This window comes from Eptesicus fuscus, chromosome 6 (genome assembly GCF_027574615.1).
Source record: "Eptesicus fuscus isolate TK198812 chromosome 6, DD_ASM_mEF_20220401, whole genome shotgun sequence".
In the NCBI taxonomy this organism is placed as follows: domain Eukaryota; kingdom Metazoa; phylum Chordata; class Mammalia; order Chiroptera; family Vespertilionidae; genus Eptesicus; species Eptesicus fuscus.
This window is the reverse complement of record NC_072478.1, coordinates 25,622,109-25,645,728: the sequence shown is the minus strand read 5'-3', so window position 1 is coordinate 25,645,728 and position 23,620 is coordinate 25,622,109. Positions and strand designations below refer to the sequence as shown.

The window sequence follows — 23,620 nt, the reverse complement described above, 5'->3', positions numbered from 1 at the left end:
TAACATGAGTATTTTTAAATTTAATTAGAAATTCATCAACAGTTTACCCCCCCCCCTCCCCCCCCCCCCCCCAGTGTAATTCTCTCCTACAAATGAAGGATTGCTGGCTAGGTTACCAGGATTTGTTAGTTTCAGTATGCAACTGAGGGAAGCAAAAACAACAAGGAGGCCCTGGCTGATTAGAGCGTCAGCCCACGCATGGGAGGGTCACGGGTTCAATTCCCAGTCAAGGGCATGTACCTTGGTTGCAGATTCAATCCCTGGCCCTGGTCAGGGAGCCTATAGGAGGCAGCCAATCAATATGTCAACACACTGCTGTCTCTCTCTCTCTCTCTCTCTCTCTCTCTCTCTCTTCCCTCTCCCTCTCTCTCTCTCTCTACCTCCCCTCCCTCTTTCCTCCCACTCTCTCTAAAAAAGCAATGGGAAAAAAGACCCTGCAAGGAGGAGGGAAATTTCATTTGTAGTTCCAGGATGTTTATGGCTCAGCCTTGAGCTGAGTTCAGCAGCCCATTTGCAACTTAATAGCAGCTCTGAGAGCCCAGGCACAAGTCTTGCAGAGGCCCCACTTCCCTAAGAGCCTCCTAACTCCATGTTCGTGACTCTCTTAGCAATGCTTGCTCCATTTTATTTTTTCCATTATCAGACCATTTGTGTTTCCTAGCTTCATTGGTCAACTGATTTTCATCTTAAGAACCTGCTGAAACCCAGACACTGTAGGTTTTATTGTCAGCATCCTGCTTGTTAGTCTGTCAGTGTCCAATCCCTCATCCATTTTGAATATATCTTAAAAATGTTATTTTTAAAAAGTTAATGTAAAAAGGTCGAAGTTAAGACTTGCAATGATAAGAAGAATTAAGTAGTGTGAAAGATGCCAACCAATGGCTGACAGTTGTTGGTGCCAATTCAACGCCATCAGGAATCCCAGTTGGGGGTGTGGTGAAGAAGGAAACATTCAGTGCACAACAGTTCAGCTGTGATACCGCATGGCATCCGGCGACGGTCCAGGCCCCTCTCTGGCTCGACAGCTCTGCTCTGCTCCAGGTTGTTCACTTCGCACCGCACTGCTCTGCTCTGCTGAGAGACCGTCAGTGCTTCCCTTCAGCCAGGGAGACACAGCCTTCTGTTTTGGTGGAAAGGAAAAGTTTGCTCTCTGAGCCAGCGGGGAGTTGGCTTATATGGACAGAATTCCTCATCCCTGGTTTCTGATTGGTCCATCCTCATGCAAATGAGGATTCCAAATCCTCACAGTTTGATTAGCTGGAACTGTGCAGCTCTGACTGGGGGAAGTCTTACTCCTAGTGGTTGAAGTAGGATTCCAGGAATTCCTTTATAAGGGCAGGCTCAGACGGCAGAAACACAGTGCAGGCAGGCCGTTCAGCCCGTTGGCAGGCAGTCCAATGCCTCCATGAAGTGCAGTTTATGTGAGAGGCCCCTGGGCAGAAATGCTGCTAGGCTGTTTTTTAAAATTTGAGCCTGGCCCTAGCCGGTTTGGCTCAGTGGATAGAGCGTTGTGCACTGAAGGGTCCCAGGTTCAGTTCTGGCCAAGGGCACATGCCCGGGTTGTGGGCTTGATCCCCAGTAGGGGGCATGCAGGAGGCAGCCGATCAATGATTCTCTCTCATCATTGATGTTTCTATCTCTCTCTCCCTCTCCCTTCCTCTCTGAAATAAATAAAGACATATATTTAAAATAAATAAATAAAATAAAATAAAAATTTGAGCCCAGTTAACCACCAGGAGCTCTTCTTAGCAGGTGTCTTTTTTTCTCAGAGTTCACAAAGAGAACATGTGAAAAGTAATCCCTCTTCCTTCCCTGACACTGCAGGTCCCCAGATCTCTCCCACCTTAAGCAGCCATTATCCCTCAAGTTGAGTTTTCTTCCAGAAAATTCTATACTTACACATCCTCCCCATTTTACATAAGTGACAGGATACTCTACATATCATCCAGCACTTTTTCCCCCACATAATACATAGTTTATTTCTTGTAATACTTAAGATTAAAACTAACAAAAATGCATATTTTGTGCCACACACTGTTCTATGCACCTTTAGGGTCTTGCCATCTTATTTAATTTGTAGGACAAGCAGTACTGCCGTGTTATTATAACATAATGCCATTGTGTTATTATCCCTATATCAAGTGGGGGTAACTGAGGCACAGCGAGGTGAAGTAACTTACTAAAGCCACAAGTTAGCACATGAAGCAGTTAGAACTTATTTGCAGGCAGTCTGACCCAGAGCATGAACCATTCCTTATCCTCTATAGTATATTGTCACTCTCATTTCATTTTAAAAATTATTTTAAAATCTGCTTTCTGTCTCTCTGGCTTTGCCTGTTGTGGACATGTCACATGAATGGGATCACACACGGTGTGGCCTTTGGTGTCTGGCTTCTCTCACGGAGCATCCTGTGTTCAAGGTTCATCCATGTTGTAGCGAGTGTCAGCGTTTCACTCTTTTTCATGGCTGAATAGTATTCCAGTGCCGGGATGGGCCACATTGTGTTGACCCATTCATATTTTGATGGTCATCTGGGTTGTTTCTAGTTGGGGGAGGGGAGAATGAGAATGGCTGCCTAATAGGTCTGGGTTTCTCTTTGGGGTGATACAATGTCTTGGAACTGGGTAGTAGTGATGTTTGTACAACATTGTGAATATGCTGAACACCACCGAATAGCACACTTTATGGTAAAAACAGCGATTTTTATGTCATGTGAATTTTACCTCAATAAAAAAAGGGCTTTATAGTATTTCATGCCATGGCTTTACCATTGATAAAATGTGTCCCACATTCATGGACATGTGGGTCCTTCTAGCTTTCAGACAATTGCATTAAATACGTGTTCACACATCTTTGTGCCCAGGTGTATCTGTAAATGTGTTGCCTTTCAGATGCCTGTAGAATTTGGTTTTCCCACCTCTGGCCTTGGAGACTCTGCCCCACGTTTATTCCCACCCTGGTGGCGGGTCATAGAGTGGCAGCCTCAGACCACTCTCGGGAGCATGACCCACAAGGACAACAGCCACCTCCCAGTACCTTACCCTCTGCAAATCTTCTCCCCCAGGTTGCTGACGTTCAAGGCCTTTGCTCAGCTCTTCATCTTGGGGTGCTCCTGGGTGTTGGGCATTTTCCAGGTAGGACCCATCGCCAGTGTCATGGCCTACCTGTTCACCATCATCAATAGCCTGCAGGGAGCCTTCATCTTCCTCATCCACTGTCTGCTCAGCCGCCAGGTATGCAGCTGCTGCCCTCCCTGTGCCTGACTCCCCCGTTCCAGGGGACCTGCCTGTGGAGCACACTTCCTGCACCTGGAAGTGACTCATCGCCCCATGTCTGTCTCTAACTCCAGGTCCGGGAAGAATACAGGAGATGGATCACCAGGAAGGCCAAACCCAGCTCCCAGTCCCAGACCTCAGGGGTCTTACTGTCCTCCATCCCCTCCACTTCCAAAACGGTGAGAGACTGGGTGTTTGACACAGGTTCTGTTGAAGGGCACGCCTGCTTCTTAGCAATACTAGACACTGCTGTGCGTTAGTACCTACAGTGAGCTAAGTGTGTCCACGTGTATTAGCTCACTGGTGAAGAGTGGGGGTTCAGGTGCCAGGCTGCCTGGGTTCAAATCTGAGCTTTGCCTCTTAGTAGTTATGTGACCTAACCGAGATAAAATCATGACTCATACAGTTATAAAATGAGCTTATGTTAAGGATCTTGATTCTACTCACTAATCAGTGAGGGAATCAAGCAGATGTTATAACTGGCTCAAAAGAGTAAGTACAGACATGTATATGTATTGTGTAATATATGTTATGTCTATTTTACATGCATTGTATATAATACCTGTGTATTATATATCATGCAAGCTTTTTACACATTATATATTAACACTAGAGGCCTGGTGCATGGATTCATGCACCGGTGGGGTCCCTCGGCCTGGCCTGAGCCCTCTCGCAATCCAGGACCCTTGGGGGCTGTCCGACTGCTGGTTTCAGCCCGATCCCCACAGGCCAGGCTGAGGGACCCCACATGAATCTGTGCACTGGGCCTCTAGTATGCATATAAGATCTTTGATTAATCTCTTCCTACCCTCTCCCCTCCCCCTTTCCCTCTGAGATTCGTCAGTCTGTTCCATGTTTCCATTTCTGTGCGTTGAGCGTCTGCCCCCTGGTGGTCATTGTGCTCAAAATGACCGGAAGGTTGCTTAGGCTTTTATATATATAGATATGCATTATATAATATATACTAGTGGCCCGGTGCATGAAATTCATGAACATTAAAAGGGAATTAATTAGAGGAAATATTTTAATATTGCTATTTGCCCTTTCTCTATAAAAGAAGTGTCAGCGATGAAAGAAAATTAGTGAAATGTATATGAAAATCTCCCTCCTATCAGAGTCTGGGGTGTGCTGCGGGACCCAGAGTCAAGTCCCCACCCACCCGTGTGCACCTCAAAATCGCGTGAGACCCAGACCTGGCTGGCCCCACCCCCGTCAAACCCTGCTGGGTGGGGGGCGCAGCCTCAGGTCCCCTGTCAAGCCCCGCCAGGTGGGGGGCGTGGCCTCAGGTCCCCTGGCCCCGACGCCAGGGTAGAGGGCATGGCCTCAGGTCCCCCGGCCCGGCCTCAGGTCCCTCGACCCAGCATCAGGTCCCCCAGCCCTGGTGCAAGGGCACAAGGGCATGATGATCATTTGTATATTAGCTTTTTATTATATAAGGTTATGTATACATTATATATGTTGTACACATTACATATGCATTATGTAATATGTACTGTGTAATATATATGTGTGTGTGTATGTGTGTGTGTACACATATATATATATATGGCTGGTTTTGCATTCTATTTTGAGCAAGTTATTACATCTGCCTGTTTCCCTCATTGATAATTATATATATAAAATATACCATTTAATTACATATAATAAAACTATACATGCAGTAATAAATATACATAAAATTACAATATAATATGTATAATTTTACATATATATGTATCCCACATATGTATACATGGATTATAATGCATATGTACATAATTTCACAAATACTTAAATGAATGTGCAAATGGAGGTAAAATGGATTTTTCCACAGAATTATTTTGCATTGCTGACAGTTGTTTAAAACATAGAGCAGTAAGCCCCGCACTCGCCGCTCCCCGCTGCCCCCCCCCCATCTTCCTCCTCCCTGTGCTGCCCAGCGGAGCCCAGCCTTGTAGCTACAGCCGTGGGCACTATGGGCTCCTGAAAGTGCACCTTTTAAAAGCAAGATGATTTATGCTGGCTCTAAAGGTGCCATTAAGAACAAATTAGCAGGTATTAAACATGAGGGGCAAGTGAATGGCTTGGATGACATAAAGGACCGTTCAACACTTGGAGAGAAATTGGGAGGCAACGTGGTAGTTTCACTTGAAGGAAAACCCTTATAAAATGACAGTCAAGTGCCATGTGGATCTGAAGGAGCTTCCCTTTCTCCAGCTCAGTCAATTGGAACAGTATTAGGTTTTTGTTTTTCCTCTTCCCACGGGGTCCTTCCAACACAATGGATGAAGGAACTATCATTCATGTTAGCAGCCTATCAGCGATTGCCATTAGACTGTTCAATACTGTTACTTTGATGTAGAACCCAAGGAATGCCTTCCCCTGAAATTATAGCCAAAACAGCTGGTTACATGCCCCCCTTGCAGCAAGCACCCCGCTGAATGTGATTGTCAATGTGACTAGCTTAGGGTAAGCTAATGGAATGCCTGGACAGTATTACCCCCTGGTCAGATGGTAAACTTTATTCAGTATTATTTATCGTTGCATTTGATTGCAGTTCTGTGAGGCTCCAGCATTCATACACCTCGCCTGCCTTGGCAAGGCTGTTTTTTGTGACATGACAGCACGGATATAACACTATGCATTGAAAGCACTTTCTTTTGTATTGAGTGTAACTTCCCACCTTCAAAAGGAATGCCAGTTAACTTGTGTTAATTCTGTCATCAACTTATCCTAGGAAGTCAGTGTTCATTCCTGTTATCTGCAGATCTTCTGAAAAGAAGTAGCTGTTATTAATGCCCTTTTGTTTCCCATTGAGTGTACACTACTGAATAAGTGTAGGTAGGAGTGTTATGTTTACCATGTAAGTCTTGCAACACTAAAGATACTTTATCAGTCATGATGGCAATTTCTGAATAAAAGAACCTTAATGGGACGTTGTTCTGAGATCAAACTCCCCACTCTCATAAAAATGGCCACTTTGCAATAAAAATTGTGGTATGTTTTAAAAAAACATACATATATACAGTTATATATAGGGATACTATATATAACTCTCACATAGGGTCCCTCTGACAATGCATCGTTTTCTGTTGAAGCACACATTTTTGTCTGCACAACAAAGCTCATCCAATCTCATGCTATAAACACCATCTATTGGCAATGACGCCCAAAGTTTAAATGTGCCATCCAGCTCCCTGTCCTTAATTCTACACTCATATAACCAACCCCCTACCAATGCCCCCACTTAGATAGATGTCAGAAACGTAGCATGTTCCGAATGAGCTTCTGACCCTCCCACCGCCCATTTGCCCTCTGTCTTGTTGCTCAGCATAAAGCCATGGAGCTATCCTTGACTCTGCGTTTCTTCTCACCCTCCACTTCCAACCCATCAGCAAATCCTGTTGACGCTTCCTCAGAATGTGTACAGAATCTTACTTCTCTTCTCTCACTGTTTTTATTCCAGTCCAGGTTCTACGGCCTCTAACCAGGATTATGGAAATAGCCTCCTGAGGGGTCTTTCTGCTTCCCGTGCCACCTTTTCCCTGCCTCACCTTTGGCATGCTCTCCCTGTAGCCGCCAGAGGGCACTGGTGAACACAGGAGTCAGGTCACCTCCTTTCTCTGCCGACAGCACTCCATGGCCCCCACCTGACTCAGAGCAAAAGCCTGGCCCCCACCTGACTCAGAGCAAAAGCCTAGTGCTCCGGATGGCTCACAAAGCCCTTTCTGCTCTGACTCTTCTTCTCCCCGACTTCACTCCGCTCCACGCGAATGGCCTGCTCAGGGTTCTTCCAACATGCCAGGCTCCCTTCCTCCTCGGGAACTTTGAATTGGAAGCTCACAGTCTTAGATGTTTCTTGTCCTGCTACCCACAGGACCAACTCCCCCACTTTTCTCACCTCCTCCAAATCTTTATTTCAATCATTTCCCATCTGCGGAGTTCCTCTGACAACGCTATTTAGAACTCCCCCCTCTTCTTCTACCCTGGTGTTCATGTTTTCCCTGACCCTTTACCCTGGTTTATTTATTTTTATTTTTGCATGGCACCCCACTTTCCAACATACTATAGCTCCTTATTTATTTTATGATTCATGGTCTTCCACCCTCCACTAGAATGTTTTATTTTTTTTCACTGATATATTACAAGCACGCGAAATAAGATCCAGTGGTTTAGTCAAACAGGGAATTTTTTTTTTTTTTGCAAGAATAGAAGCCCAGAGTTAGGCGTTGCTGGTATTGGTTCTATTGCTTGGTAGTATTGTAAAGGATCTAGACGCTCCCTAAATTGCCATTCCACTAGCGGCATGTTGGGTTTCCATCAAATTGTTTTCATGGTTGCAAGATGACTGCCAAAGCTCCAGCCATCGTGACCCTGGTCAAGGCAGGAAGAAGAGGGATGGGCAGAAGCAGCAGTCTCCTTTCGGTCCTCTCCCTTTAACAGGATACAAAAGGTTCCCTAGGAACCCCCGCGGATTTCCAATTCACCTAAATGATCAGAACTGCATCACGTGACCACACATAGTTATAAAGGCATTTGATAAATCAGTTATTTGGCTTTCTAGCGTAGAGAATGGGAGTTACCATTGGTGAAGAGTTTGAGAACAGCTCTTGAGTTTGCCAACGAAGCCTGCCACGCTGGGAATAATCACTGTTAACATTTTGATGCGTATCCTTCTAATATTTGTTGCTGTATTATCTCTATATTTAGAAGACCTATGCCCCTTATAGATATGACCCCTGGAATTATATTTGTACTAATCCTGCTGCTGATTCTGATTTCTCTTCACAGGCTTAAAGCCTTTTCTTGCTTTTCCAATACGGTATGGAGCAACGTTGGAGGAAAGCAAGTGTCTACAGGAGCCTGACCCCGAAATCTTCTCTTCCTGGCTTAACGCAAAAACACAAGATCACACCGGCCCAAGGACATCCTGAGTGATACAGAGCGCGGCTCGGTGGGCAGTCTCCCCATCGTTTTGTGTTCCTGGTGGGAAGCGAGAGTTTCCGTTCCAGGTGACAATTTCACCTCCTGTGTTCTGCAAATCTTTGCCTTTCCAGGGTTTTGTGGAAATAACCGATCTCAGTGCAATGGCACGAGCAAGACGATCCGGCTACCATTTGGGTTTTTTCTCATGTTCATTGGTGTGTGGCTCCAACCGTACCTCTCTAACACCTACCACGTGCCTGACACAGCGCAATGCTCAGTAAAGGATTTGCCACTTGACTGGCTTATTACCCTTTGACAAAGACTATTCCTACTTTCAAAGAAATGGTCAGTAAAACTGTCACGACAGTCCCAGGGGGCAAACAAAGCACAGAGACATACAGGCTACTTTGACAGAAGCACTGAGAGTTATGTAGGTAAGTAGGAGTGGTTGGTGAGCAGGACTCCAACCTCTCGTGAAGGGGTTGAAGCACTTGATGACAACAGCCTTTGGAAAGTGTTTTGGTGTCTTGGGACCTTTTAGAGAACCAACATTTCCCTTCCTTCCAGGAACTTTTTTCTGAGTAGGCCAGGATTTGCCCTGCTCACAAAGGTATCACTGTCCCCCATTGCTCTCCACCCCCCATAAAGTCTGAAGTGCCAGGGAGAGAAGGAGATGGAAATTTTAACTGTAGAAATCCTCCCTTCAGTGGCCTTTCCAGTACCTCCCTACTCAAAGTGTGGTCCATGGATCGGTATCACCTCCTTAGAAAAGCAGGATCTCAGATCCCACACCAGATATGCACAGTCAGAACTTGAATTTTACCGAGATCCCCAGGGAATTTGTGTAGTATCCATGAATGAATATTCTAGAGTATACTAGAATATACTTCTGCTTGCCATGATGATAGCCATAAAGGAAACATCTTGAGTTTAGGACTTCTACCTGCCATTCCCTCTTCATAGGACACCTTTCCTGAAAATTTGACAAATTTCTGCCCTCACTTTGCGTCTCAGCTTAATCATCACTTCCACCAGGAAGCATGCACTGAATCTGAAGTAGGATTAGATGGCACCTCTCTGTGTCCCCTAAGGCTCCATGCTTTTTAGCTTTGAATTAGAATTTTTCTAAGGTGTTTCCAACATAGACTCCATGGGTACAGAGGATTATACTTAGTAGAGTCTCCATAAACATAGGATGAATAAATGATTGCTCTCCATTTTGAAGGCAAGGAACCTGAGACTCAGAGGTTAAGTAACTTCCTCAGCATCACACAGCCACAGGTGGCTGAGCATCACACAGCCACAGGTGGCTGAGCTGTATTTCGACCTGTTGACCATGGAGTTCTTCCCAACTCCTTGACCCTCTTCTTCTTTTCCTTTGATCCTAATAAAGATTTTTAAAAACTCTTAGTTTGGGGATTCAGAGAAAAGATTAAATATTTACTTTGAGTCACCTTCCTATTTAGGATTGAATTAGTTCAGTAATGATCACGTGTAAGACAATTTGATCATGAAACTTGATGGAGGCTCAGTCTTTGTTATTTGAGGCAGTGACAGCTTGGGAGGGGAGCTGGGACATCAGATCATTTATGATAGGTTGGCCTTGAATGCTTGGCTTGTCCCGAGTGTTCAGCACAGAGGGGATAGTTGTAAGGGATATTGAAGCAAGAAATGGCCTGGTTCTTAACCATAGGCAACTGTGGTAGGTTGAGTGCATCAGTGGCCTCAAGAATGGTCTCCATCTCTCCATACCCCCTTCCCTGTAACTTTGTAACCACTCCCTGCCCTGACTCTGGCTTGGCCTTGAAGCTTGCTCTGGCCAATGAAATTTTAGCAAACAGGAGTCCAAGAGAGGTTTCAACACTGGATGTGTATTCCTTCTTGCCATTTACATGACTGACCTTGCTTGCTTTTGCACTCCTGCCTCCACCATGAGAACGCGCCCAGGTAACCTGCTGGGGGGATGTGAAAAACAAATGGAGGGTTCAACAATAAAGATTTTCAAAAACAACACAAAAACAAGTGGAGGAGGGCTCAGTCATCCCATTATAGCAGCTGAGACTGTCCTTACCCAGCCACCTAGCCAGCTTGTAGCTGACTAGTCTCGGGAGTGAGCCCGGCCAAAATTAGCACATGCCCACCCATGGCCTCAGGATCGACAATCAAGTATCATGGTTTTATGGCAGCGTTTCAGGAGTGGTTTGCTATTAAGCGTTTCTGACTGATAAACATTGCTGACTGATAACAACCAACGGATTGCCAACATTTTGCATTTGATTGCAACAATTTGAGTACAAAGAAGGGTTTGAGTCTTCATTTCCTCTTAGCTATCAGGATGTGTAAATCTATATGCTTGAACAAAGTTGTTTCTGACACAAGGGTTTGTCTCTACCAGTGTTGCATGTTTCTCTAAAACAGTTGCCCTCAGGGACCCTGTATTTCCTATGTAATTTAATAAAGCTGTGACCTCCACTGCAGGAATTTTTTTTTTACTGTAACATCAAGCGACACTTCCTCTGTGGTCTCACTTGCCTCCACTAGAGGGAGAAGAGACTCAGAATAAAAACTGCATGGTTCTCAAATTCCATAAATATGAAATAACTTTGCCCTCCTGTAATTCAAATGATTTACGGTGTCCAAAAAATAGAGATCCATTCTCTCAAGTGATATTTTTTGACCACCTACAATGTGCCTCTCCCCCCTGAACAGCAAAATAATTGAAAAACTGAAAAGTAAGGATATTAGAATATAAAACATTATTCTAAATTTAAATATTTTATTTAACCTCCAAACCATAATTTATTAAAATTTGACTTCTTGGTTTGCTTGGAAGCAAACTCATCAATAATATTTTCAAAATCAAGTTCTAGGAAAATATTAATCATTAAAAAAATACTTTCCAGGCTGGTGTGGCTCAGTGGTTGAGCATTGACCTATGAACCAGAAGGGTCACAGTTCAATTCCTACCCAGGTTGTGTCCTTGGCAATCCTTGCTTATAATCCTTGATTATAGCCCTAGCTGGTCTGGCTCAATGGATAGAGTATCGGCCTGTGAACTGAAAGGTCCGGGTTCAATTCCAGTCAAGGGCACATGCCCGGGTTGTGGGCTTGACCCCCAGTAGGGGGCGTGCAGGAGGCAGCCAGTCAATGGTTCTCTCTCATCATTGATGTTCCTATCTCTCCCTCTCTGAAATCAAAATAAAAATATATTTAAACACCACACTGATTATGGTAATAATCTAGTAGTCACATATGTCTATAAGTAGAGGGAAAATCATGACATAGCAGTGCCTGATGTCTCACACCAAGTAGGAAGTTGCCCTGCGGGTGACCTACAATAGGCACGCCTATGTTATTTTGAAAGCTTTATTTTTCCCACTTATCCCACTGAGAACATCTTTTCAACTCATCAAACCTTTGGAACTTCGTTGTTCCCCTGATGGGTTGCATGGTAATCTATGGATCATATGCCATAATGTATTTAACTTGAGTTTGCGTCATTTCCAACTTTTCAGTATTATGAACAATATTGTAACGAACATCTTTGAGGTACATTTTAAACATTCTATTTAGATGCTGAAGTTACTCGTAGTTATCCATGGGAAGAAGCTTAGACGTCTCGATGTCTGGTTAAAGAAAAACAACTGCACAAATCCGTCAACTGTCAAAAAGCAAAACATTAGAAGTACAGTAATTTGGATATGACTTAAGATCTATGTGATGGATCCACGTCCCACGTGGTTCAGGGTTCAGGATCTGGAGAAGGGGCCGCACGCAAATGAAAGAGATGAGACAAGAAATAATAATTTGGAAATATTGGGGGCCAGGCGGGCAAGCCCAATGCAAGAGAAAGGACTTCCACTTGGGTGCCAGCCTCACCATCCTTCTATTCAGTTTGGGACACACCTATAGCCCTTAGGCAGGCAGTTTCCAGTAACAGGCAGACTGTCTTATCAGTAAGGATGTACATAACTGTCTGGTGGGGAAGTTGCTTCAGCTACCATCGTCTCGACTAAACAGTGGGTGCATAGCTCTGACCTTTGCCAGGGCTCAAGGGTCACCAGCATTCCGGGTTCCTTGTCCACACCTCTCTGCTAGTGAAGACAATAGGCGGTTTTCCACAGATCTACTCATTGAAAAGCTTTCCACCGTGGGTTCTAAGTCATCTGGTTGCCTCCTGTCTTCAAATTTCTGGTCCATTGTACATAAAGTTATCAACCTCTTCTTTGTAATACTCAGCATGCTGGGCAATCAGATGTTCATGTTTTGTCCCCAGCTTTCCCACAAGTTCCTTGACTGCGTTATCTCTGTATGCCCATAACCTAGCAGAAGATTGGGTTCACTGCTTAATTCAATAATATTTGTTAAATGAATGTGTCAAGGAAAGAGAGTCAGAACAGGGCACTGTTTGAAGGATGACTCTCAGTTTTACAAAGACAGCCGTCTTTGCTTAAAGACAGGCATCTGTTCTGAGAAATGTATCGTTAGGTGATGTTGTCATTGTATAAACAGCACAGAGTGCACTTACACCGACCTAGCTGGTCTGTGACCACCATTGCACCTGCGGTTCATTGTTGACCAAAACGTCATTATTTCGCAGCGCGTGGCTGATATGTCTTGTTTCTGCAGTCACCCAAATACTCTTGTTTAAGTTTCTACTAGCAGTACTCTAGTAATTTCATTACAAACACTATTTCTAAAATGACAATAGGCAACTCAGGTCAGGTTCCTTGAAAGCAGAGCCTGAGACAAGGATTGTGTTGCCTATGACTTACCGAAGGAGTGCTCTGAGAAGAGGGAAAGAGACGAAAGCAGAAAGGGGTCGGAGAGGATCTGGGTTCTTCCTGATCCCAGGGTGAGCTCTGGAGCATGAATAGCATCTCAGCACCAGTCCCGTTTTGAGGCAAGGAGACCAGCCTTTTTAATCCTCCTGCCCGTCAGTTATTGGCTGTGTGATGCCCTCATGGTGGGGAGGTGTTAACAGCTTCCATTTGGCCGAGACAAGTTTCCTGTAGAAGGGACAAGCTGGCCCCATTAGGGAATTAAGGATGGACATTAATAATACCCACTACAGTCCTGGCCCATGTGCCTGAGTGGTTACAGCCCTGGCCCACACACAAAATGGTCTCGGGTTTGATTCCCGGTCAAGGGCATGTACCTGGGTTGCAGGTTCGATCCCAGCCCTGGTCAGGGCATGTGCGGGAGGCAACAAATTGATGTGTCTCTTTCAACATCACTATTTCTCTTTCTCTCTCTCTTTTTATCCCCCCCCCCCCACCTCAACCCTCCCTCTCCTTCACTCTCTCTAAAAATCAATGGAAAAAATATCCTCAGGTGAGGATTAACAACAACAACAAAAAATACTGACTATGGCCCATCTGGTGTTGCTCAGTGGTTGAGCCTTGACCTATGAACCTAGAGGTGGCCGGTTTGATTCCTGGTCGGGGCACATGCCTAGGTTGTGGGCTGGATCCCCAGTAGTGGAAGTGCAGGAGGCAGCTGATTGATGATGTTTCTCTCTCATCGATGTTTCTATTTCTCTATCCCTCTCTCTAAAAATCAATAAAAACATATTTTTAAAAAAATACCTACTTCATTGGCCCATCCCCACAACTATCTAATATGAAAAAGTCTTACTGATCACTTAAATACTTGTTTGATGCTTATTGTAATGAGATTTTGAACTGCATTTAAAAAGTGTTTCAAATGATGCTGCAAATGTCTGACATTCGGGGAAAGCCTTCCTCTTACTAAAAGATCTGAGAGCTTGTACCCACTAAGCCTTGTTGAACCTAGAAGGCAATGGCTTTTATTTTTGAATATATACCATTAATAAAGTGCTTTCATCTGTAAAAAAAAAAATTAAAAAGTGCCAGGAGATATTTCTAATGCTGATCTTGGGAGGAGCATGCCTTCTGTTTTGAAATTTTATAATGTACGACACCTAATAGCACTTGCCATTTCACCCCCTGAATAATGTATCACTTCATAATCAATATTTGTTATATACCCATCTGTGCCCTTACTTCATGAATAATTCCCAATGTTGATAAAATTATCCATTGCATAGGTAATTTGAAACTCTCAACCTGCATCTGCTTGTGCTGCTAATATGGGCTGGCTCAGTTTACACGGCGAGCTTTTTGAGCACAGGATCTCAGAATGTATTCTTTCCTCTTCCCTATTTCTCAGAAATATCTGATTTCAGGAGTTTGTGGGTGTTGCTGAGTTACTATCTGGTCTCTGCTCAGGGTCAGTTTCCACCATCCTTCTTTACATCCTCATCCAAGCCCCTCACATGCCTTCTCCTCAGGTATCTGCCCAGCTCAGCACAGCAATCTCCATCCACGGCCAGGTCAAGTCCACTGAATGCTGAGATTCAACCTGACTGGTTCACACCCTAGCGTGGGGCTGCCACCATCTCCTGGGCTCCTGAGCTGTTGTTCTTGGGCATAGAGTCACCTCTGACTCACAAATATCACGGCACCATCTCTCATTCTACCCGTTCACTTCAGGGACCTCCAAGTAGCCACATAGGTTTGCTGGACAGACTGTCAACCCTTCTGTCCTCTCTCTTTTCCTTCCAGTGGAATCTTCTCAAAACCTCCATGCATATCTACTCCTACAGGTTTGGGAGGTGATATAAGGTATATCCCAATTATTTGCCAGAGTGTTTAATTCTGTCTGGTCCAGCCCAAACACCAGTGACACATAGACCAGAAAACCCAGGAGGCTCGAAGATGTTAAGAAAATGTCACAAAGTCATTTATTTATTTGTCCTATAAATATTTATTCAGTATCTACTCTAGAAACTGCGGCTACGATGCTAAGCAAGTTGTACATTGTCTTTCCTGCCATGGAACTTGCATTCTCATGGTGGGGAGACCCAATAAACAAGTAATGAAGATCTAAGTGGGCTGGAAGTCTTCCATGAACCCCTCCAAATCCACGCAGATGATGCCTCGAATGCTGACATCTGATTATAACTATGAACTTTCTTGGGCTCTGGTTTCCAGGGCTTTTGGCCAATGGGAAACACCAACAGGATATCAGGAAAAGGGAGGAGGGAAAAGTCTTAGTTCCCTCCCTGTGGGTTGCCGTGGACTGTCTCTTGAATGATGACTACAGCTTCATGATCTGGTACTCCCAGTCTTAATAGTTACAATTCCTTACTCTTTGTCCATTATGATGTTTTCTCAATAGCATGGCATGTAATTCCTAAACATCTTCAGCCTACCCTGTGATTTTATTTCTACATGAAATGAAAATATAGAAAGCTTCGGTTATGAAATTTTGGGGATTAATATATGCTTTTTTTTTTTTGCATGAATTACAATACATCCTGCCCTTCCCACCATGAACTTGAGTGTTGTAATAACTACATGATCACCACAGAGATAAAACAAAAGCCAATGTTGTCTGGATTTTATAGAAAATAAGGTCTAGCAAAATCCATAGGTAAAGGGTAGGATTTTGCCCAAATCCAAACGGGTCAACCAAGTTCCTTGCTTAAGCCTGGATGGGATCAGTAGTTTACTTACTATTTCTTTATTTTTTATTAAGAGAAAAGTCACATAACATGAAATTCACCCTTTTAACCATATTAAAGTGTACAATCCAGTGACTTTTAGAATAGGCAAAGTGTGCAGCTTTGTTAAATAAAAAATTTAAATTTATTTTAAATTAAATTTATTGGAGTTACATTGGTTACTAACATGGTGTGATTTTCAGGTGTACAAGATTCTAGTTTGACATCTTCGCCACATTTCTAGCAACTCCTCCTGGGAAATACCACTATTTCAAGGCACGGAAAGTTAGTTTGCTGAGAAACAACCGTTAAATGACTGGCAAAGAAGGAAGTGGCATTGATGTTTTCTGCTTGAGTTCCACAGTTTGGTGGAAGATGATATTTCCTTTTTTTTTCTTCCCCGAAATGTGGCTTCCTCTTTTGTTACAGTTAATAAAACAGGATTGGCTTCTGGTTAGAGTGGGTAGAGCTGGTTATAGTGCTAGGGTGTGTATTGGTTGTCTACTTGGCAAGAAGCAGCTGATCCAGACAAATGGGTTAAATGAAGATACTATTGATATAGGTGTGGACAGATAAAAGGTGTGTGGGATGTTTCCATACCAGCAAGCAACTCGCCAACACCAGCGAGGTGTCCTATAATTCCACTCAGTTCTGCCGCCATCTACCTGGAGACAACGTCCACAGACCAAGGGCGCAGTCCCATGAGGCTGCCCCCGGCCCTGCCACTTCAGACACCAATCTCAAGTCTGGGTTGTCACCTGTGCTTCTGACATACTGGCTGTTGACTGGAGGTTCCCACAACTCCCTCCTTGAGTTCCATTAATTTGCTAGAGCAGAACTCAGAAAAACATGTTACTAATTAGGTCACCAGTTTATTAGGAAAGGATAGGACCCAGGGACTGCCAGATGGAAGGACAGGTATGTGGGAAAGGGTGTAGAGCTCCCATGTCCTCTCCAGGCACCGCTCTCTCCCAATCTCCAGGTGCTCAGAACCTAGATGCGTTCTGAGCCCTGTTCTGTTGGTTTTTATGGAGGCATCAGTATATAGGCATGATTGATTTTTTTAAATATATATTTTTATTGATTTTTTACAGAGAGGAAGGGAGAGGGATAGAAAGCTAGAAACATCGATGAGAGAGAAACATCTACCAGCTGCCTCCTGCACGCCCCCTACCGGGGATGTGCCCGCAACCAATGTACATGCCCTTGACCGGAATCGAACCTGTGACCTTTCAGTCCGCAGACCGATGCTCTATCCACAGAGCCAAACCGGTTTCGGTTAGGCATGATTGATTACATCATTGGCCATTGATGAGTGATTCAATGTCTAGCCCCTTGCCCCTCTGGTGAAATGGTGTGTGTGGCGTGGTGGTGGACTGAAAGTTCCCACCCTCTATTCTGTGCTTGGTTGGTTCCCCTGGCAACCAGCCCCCATCCTTAGGTGTTTTCCAAAAGGCACCTCAGTAACATAAACTCAGCTGTGGTGGGAAAGGACTTGTTACGAATAACCAGACACCCATTTCACCTTTATGGCTCTGAAGTGATATCCAGAACTGAAGACAAAACCAAATACTCTAATAAAAGATGCTCCCATTGATCTTATCGCTCAGGAAAGCCCAAGGATTTTAGAAGCTCTGTACCAGAAACCGAGCAAGATCTATTTCTTATGATAAATTACAATCTCACAGCAGGGCTGAAGGGAAGCGACAAAGGACGGTGGGCACTCTGGGAGCAGCAATGGTGGGTGGGAGAACTCTTATCAATCCTTGGCTTGAAGGGGTAAGGGGAGGGAGCAGTTATAGAAACCTGGAAAGGGCCTTAGCCTGTGACAGGAGAATCCAATCGCCTGGGAAAGAAATACCCCATCTTTCTCTCTCCTCCAATTCTCTTCTCTCCTTCCACGGCTACCATTGGTCAAACCCAGCTGAAGACAGAGCACAGGAGGGTCCTGATGGTGCAGTCTGGACAGGACAACCTCCCAGTGCACAGCACAGGAGGATGGAGAGCAGTTTCTTTACAATTGCCCACAGTGAATTGTTACATGCTTGATAAAGTTTGCGAGGTAGCCACACCTCTGTTTCTCAGACTGAGCATTTTCTCCTTTGGTTTGTGAGACCAACTGGAATCCTGTGATGGTGACAACCTACTGCTCTACCAAGGGAAGGTGAGGCACCTGAAGCAGGGATTAGAGAGGAAGGTCATCAACACCCCCCCTTGTCTGATGGCTTCTAGTTTTGTCAGTTTTCATTTGTTCATTGGCTCATGGGCCACTTCACTATTTGCATGAATCCCTCATTGTGTCCAAACTCTCCAAGAGAGACATAAGCTGGATGGCTTGGTCAGTTAACATCCAATAGAGAGGATGGCCTTAAGGTAGACTTCTCTGCTGGGCCACCTCCTAGGCCCAATCAGCTGTGATTGGGAGTGGAAGTCATGTGGTACCATGCCTGACAACATGTGTGCAAAGTACTCCTTCCACTCTACTTTGTCAACTGAAAAATAATACCGATTAGATGTTTTGTCACCAAAAAGGATTTATTCAGGAAAAATAATGGGTTGCAACCAGTGCATGCAGACATGGCAAGCCACGTGCACACTCTGGCCCGTGTGCCGAGATGGAGGGGTATATATAGAAGGGAAGAGAGAGTTAAGGGGAGGGGGAATTAGAACCACAGAGCTTTATTATAAACATATAGAGTTCTTCCTGCAGTGTTCTCTCGGTTATGTTGCGAGAACTTCCATAAGCCCTGGTTCCTCCCATAAACCCTCCTGACTAATTATGTTTGCCTAAAGTTCCAGTAGTCTTTATCAACTTTGTGAAGTATATCAGTTAGCCTTGGCTGTGTAACAAATCACCCCCAAATTTCTTTTGCTTAAAACAACAGCTATATTATTTTGTTCATGATTTTTTTTGGGGGGGCGGGGGTTGGCTAGACATTTCTTTTCATCTAGGCTAGCTTGGCTGGTCTCTGACGGGCTCTTTTCTGCATTTTGGGCCAGTTGGTGGGTCAACGGGTGGCTGGATGATCTTGAATGGCCTCACTCCTACATTTGGTGGTTGGCAGGTTGGCAATCAAGTGCTGGATTATTGACTAGTGAGACTTGCTTTCTCTTCCACATGCTCTCTCCTCCTCCAAAAGGCAGCTTAGGCTCATTCACATAGTGATCTCAGGGTTTTAAGTGCAGCAAAAGAGAGCAAGCCTCAGTTTTGCAAGTACTTTTCAAATCTCTGTTTGTTGTTTCTTTGGCCAAAGTCAGCCACGTAACCAGTCATCCCGGGAAGACTGCACATGAAGAAGAGGCATTCTGGCATCTGTTTGGGCTAGTAATCTGTCACATGCAGAATTAGGCTGTGAGCACTTGGGAGGCTCAGAATTTCAGGGACTGTTGGTTTAGGCATTTCAGGTTAACATTCAGACTGTTCACTTCAGCTCAGCTGACAAGGGTAGGCCTAAACCCTCTTTCTTTGCCATGAAAAAGAAACCTTTGAGTATCACATGCAGCAAATACTTTGAGTTTGATATGGAGGGGCTGAGGACCAGCCCACCTAGAGAGCTATATACAGGTGATAATTTAAATATATATTTTTGATAATTTAAGTATTTTATAAAAAGAAATGGTACACTGAAAAAGGAAGATATTCATGTTAGAGATAATAAGGCAATGTTTCATAAATGTACTAAAACCAAGATAAGGAGTAAATCGCTGGGTGTGTATTTGGACTTGTCAGAGTAGGGGATATTGGCCATATTTTTGCTGGATCTTACCAAGTTTCTTCTAATACAAATGAGAAGAAAATTTCAGGACACCATGCTAATGGGACCAGTCAAGAATTTTACCAGCCAAGTAGGTGAGTGTGATTATGTTGGGTAACCCTATCTCAAAGACCAAGAATATGGGCATGCCATTTTCCCAAAGTGGTAAACTGAGATGGAATATGACAAAAGGAAACTGGGTAACATGGTAGGTACACTGACTCATACTCTGGCCTTCAAGTTTCTCACTAAGAAGTTCACCAACCTAAGGGAGCATCCTGGAAGCTGAATCCATTTCCTTGGTGTAGGTGGAAGCTGGCACCATTCTCCATTACCTGGTTTCCCCATTGGACACCATCACCATTTCCAAGTTCATTTTCTGAGGCACTTTATATGGTCCACCCGGGTAACGTACTACCTAATGGTCCCTGCATTATGCAAACTCCCCTGCCAACACCCCAGCCTGCTCCACCCACAAGGCTCCTTGAGAAACTGGAGGTCGAGATAATAAACCATGTACTTCCTTTTTCTCTTAGCTCTGAGAAGCTCCCAGACTGGGTGAGAATCAAGGGATTTTCATCTTGTAGGTAAGTAGAAACTGGCTAAGTGTTTTTTCATAGTAAATAGAAAATAGTTCCTGTGTAACCTTGGGGCTAGAAAAATGTTCTGCATTGGAAAAATTTCCAGGAGACCTCATTACAGGTCCTGTGGTTTGTTTGTTTTTAAAGCTGCTTTGGGGGCATCTCCTTCAGGTCCATTTTCCCAATTCTGCTTGGGTGAAGAGTGGGCCCGAATTGCTTTAATAAAACTCCAAAGAGATTAAGGAGCTTAAGGGGGACTAAATCAGAAAGGCGCAAGACACAGTCTGAAGCAGATGCAGCAGATAACTCATTTGTTATTAAAAATGAGAAAACAAGATCTAAAAGTATGAGTGACTTTCCCGGGGTCCCACAGTGAATTACCAAACCTTTTCACACACCACACACCTCACCCCCATAAACACCTCACACACTCAGTGCCAGGCGCACAGGGAAAGGCTTGTCTATTTTATTTACGGCCAAAGGATCTACAGGTTGGTGTTTTTTGCAGCCATCTGCTGTGACCCCATGGTAGGGTAGGGAGCTCATGAAACCAATTTAGTGAGTACCAACCAGCATTTTAGGAGGAAGGAAAGGGCTGTCGTTATAAAATATCAGAGGCTGCATATAGTTGATATCGATTTGCGAAACTTGGCTCAGTTCTCTTTCTTTCTCCTGCTATCTCTGGTGCAAAATGTATTTCTTACAGTGGGTCATGGCCAAAGCTCTTTGCAAATCAGCCTTGGCATTTATGTGGAATCAGCCAGACGCAGAAAGACAAAACCCGTGAGACCTCAACTGTGAGCGGCAGTAGTCACACGCACAGAATCAGAGTGTAGGATGTGGGTGTGGGCACTGGGGAGAGAGAAATACTGTAGGTGATGGTCAAAGGGTATACAGTTTCAACGATGGAAGACGAATACATTCTGGAGATCTATACAGCATAGTATGCATAACTAACAATACTGTGTTGTGTATGCAAAATCTGCTAAGAGGTTGGATCTCACTACACACACACATCACGAGGGGGGCTGGGGGACACACTTTGGGAGGTTGAAACTGGGCAACCAATGGGTTTGGGCTGCCTGTCACTACTTGAGTCAATTAAGCAGAGACAGGGTTGAATCATATTTGAGCGTTTATTCCAATAATGCTGGCATATGCGAGAGAGAGCAGCAGGTCATCCATGAAAATCTGCTCTGCACCCCTCCATAAGCCAAATCCTTATATGGGGGAGAAGGACAAAGATTCCATGGGGAAGTAGGCAAAATATATAAGAATAGGTATGCAAAAGGAATAAGAATGGGTATTATAGTCATGAGGAAGTAGGCAAAAGGTATAAGAATAGGTATGCAAAAGGAATAAGAATGGTTATTACAGGCATGGGAAAGTAGGCAAATGAATAAAAATGGGTGAAATGGTTACCGATTACTGGTCATATGGGCAGGGGTTGCAAAGGGCGGGCGCAACAAGGTTGTTAATCTTTCCATGGTGACAGGCAGATCTCAAAGAGGGAGAATGGACAGCATTCCAAGATAAACGCCCAGATCCTGGGTCACCCAACTCTCAGCCAGGTTAGAATGTGCTCTCTCTAATCAGAACAAAACAATCACGGTTAACAGATCATGATTAATATTTCTGAATAGCTAGAGCTGCTCCCCACTATTCTATTTTGGCCCCTAACACGGTGATGGATATGTTTATGGCCTGATGGTAGTGATGGCTTCATAGGTGTGTACTTCTTTCCAGACTCATCGAGGTGTGTACATTGAACATGTATAGCTTTTTACATGCCAATCATTCCGCAGGAAAGTGGTTTTACAGAAAACAAAAAACATCCAAAGCATCACTGTTAGAGGTCTAGCTGTTCTGGGAAACATTATCACCTCTTTCACATAAAATACCGATTTAAACTGGTTTCAAATGAGACCTCAAAAAAGAATTGTCCTTCTCTAGACAGGGTGTCTTTTTTTTTTTTTTTAATATGTTTTATTGATTTTTTACAGAGAGGAAGGAAGAGGGAGAGAGAGTTAGAAACATCGATGAGAGAGAAACATCTATCAGCTGTCTCCTGCACACCCCCTACTGGGGATGTGCCTGCAACCAAGGTACATGCCTTGACTGGAATCGAACCTGAGACCCTTCAGTCCGCAGGCTGATGCTCTATCCACTGAGCCAAACTGGTTAGGGCTAGACAGGGTGTCTTTGTGCTGGGAGTTTCCATGGTGTGTTTTAGACTATGTTTTTGGAAGGAAAGAGAAGCACAAACCCAAAAGGGAAACAAATGTTGGCAGAAGGGGAGGCATGTAGGAAGCGACCTAGAATCACTCCTCAAAGATTGGACAGAATCTGATTTTCAGTCAGAGCGTATACCCACCGGTTCTGCATTTAAGGCAAAAGTTGGATTTGAAAGACTTTAGATGGAGCCCGTGACCTCCAGTTCAGCACCGGATTTGAAAGACTTTAGATGGAGCCCGTGACCTCCAGTTCAGCACAGTTCCCAATTCTCCCCGCAATGGCCTTATTTGTATCCCATGTTTAGCTCCTAGGAGACATGGGGGTTTAGGATCTTGGTGTTGGGGTTACACAACAGCTTGAGATTCAGGCTAACTTTGTCCAAGCCTCAGTTTAGCATTTTTTGTTGTAGCATCACCTTGAGCAAGTGATGCAAATGATAGAACCTCGTTGAGTGTCAATTTCTTCATCTGAGAAGTGGGGATCATGAGAGGATCTACATCATAGAATGCTTGTGAGCTTTCAATGAGATGATAGTGAAACTGGACAACCCACGGGTCCAGGCCGCCGGTCACTACTTGAGCCAATTAAGCAGAGCCAGGGTTGAATCATACATGAGCGTTTATCCTAGTAATACTGGCTGGCATATGGGAGAGCAGCAGGTCATCCAGGAAAATCTGCTCTGCACCCCCTCCTACACCAGCTGCTTATATTGGGTAGGACAAAGATTACACACATGGGGAAGTAGGCAGAAGGAATAAGAATGGGAATTACAGACATGGGGAAGTGGGCAATGTGGGCTGGGGCAGGAATTCATGTTTGGGCAGCAAGTTGTTAATCTTCCCATGGTAATAGGCAGTTCTCCAATGGAAATGGACCACATTCCAAGACTGGCCCCCACGTCCCAGGGGCACACAACTCCCTGCCAGGTTAGAGCGTACTTTCTTTTCTTAGAACAAAACAATCAACGTTAACAGAGCATGATTAATATTTCTTATAACTGTAGCTATAACTATATTCTATTTCTGCCCAGAACAATAGCATCAACACTCTTAGTAAACTCTTGGCCTGTCATAGACATTTCATAAATGTTCTAAAGTTATAACTTAAGAGCTAAGAGAACTATCGGCAGCAAAATTTGATTTACATGTTTGGTGTCGGTACAAAATGCATGAGTAGCCTTTTGGGGAACATCAGGAATAAGAGATTTTTCTGGGATGGGCCTTCTCGGACCACTACTTTGTTCCTGTTTGGGCTTCACATCACCACTGGGTAACGGGGTCAGTCCTTAGCATGCAAGGTCATGGTTATAACTGGGGTCATGGAAGGGACATGAGAGCTTC

General features: G+C 44.2%; 1 protein-coding gene across 1 annotated transcript in view; it reads left to right on the top strand.

The window, feature by feature from the left end:
- Window positions 1–9,466, top strand: part of ADGRE1 (adhesion G protein-coupled receptor E1) — a 53,981-nt gene extending 44,515 nt beyond the window's left edge. The window contains exons 20-22 of the mRNA XM_054718354.1: window positions 3,066–3,234; window positions 3,351–3,455; window positions 8,047–9,466. Of these exons, the coding sequence (XP_054574329.1) occupies window positions 3,066–3,234; window positions 3,351–3,455; window positions 8,047–8,052 (280 nt within the window). The 3' untranslated portion in view covers window positions 8,053–9,466. The remainder of the gene's footprint in view (window positions 1–3,065; window positions 3,235–3,350; window positions 3,456–8,046) is intronic.
- Window positions 9,467–23,620: the final 14,154 nt, after the last annotated feature.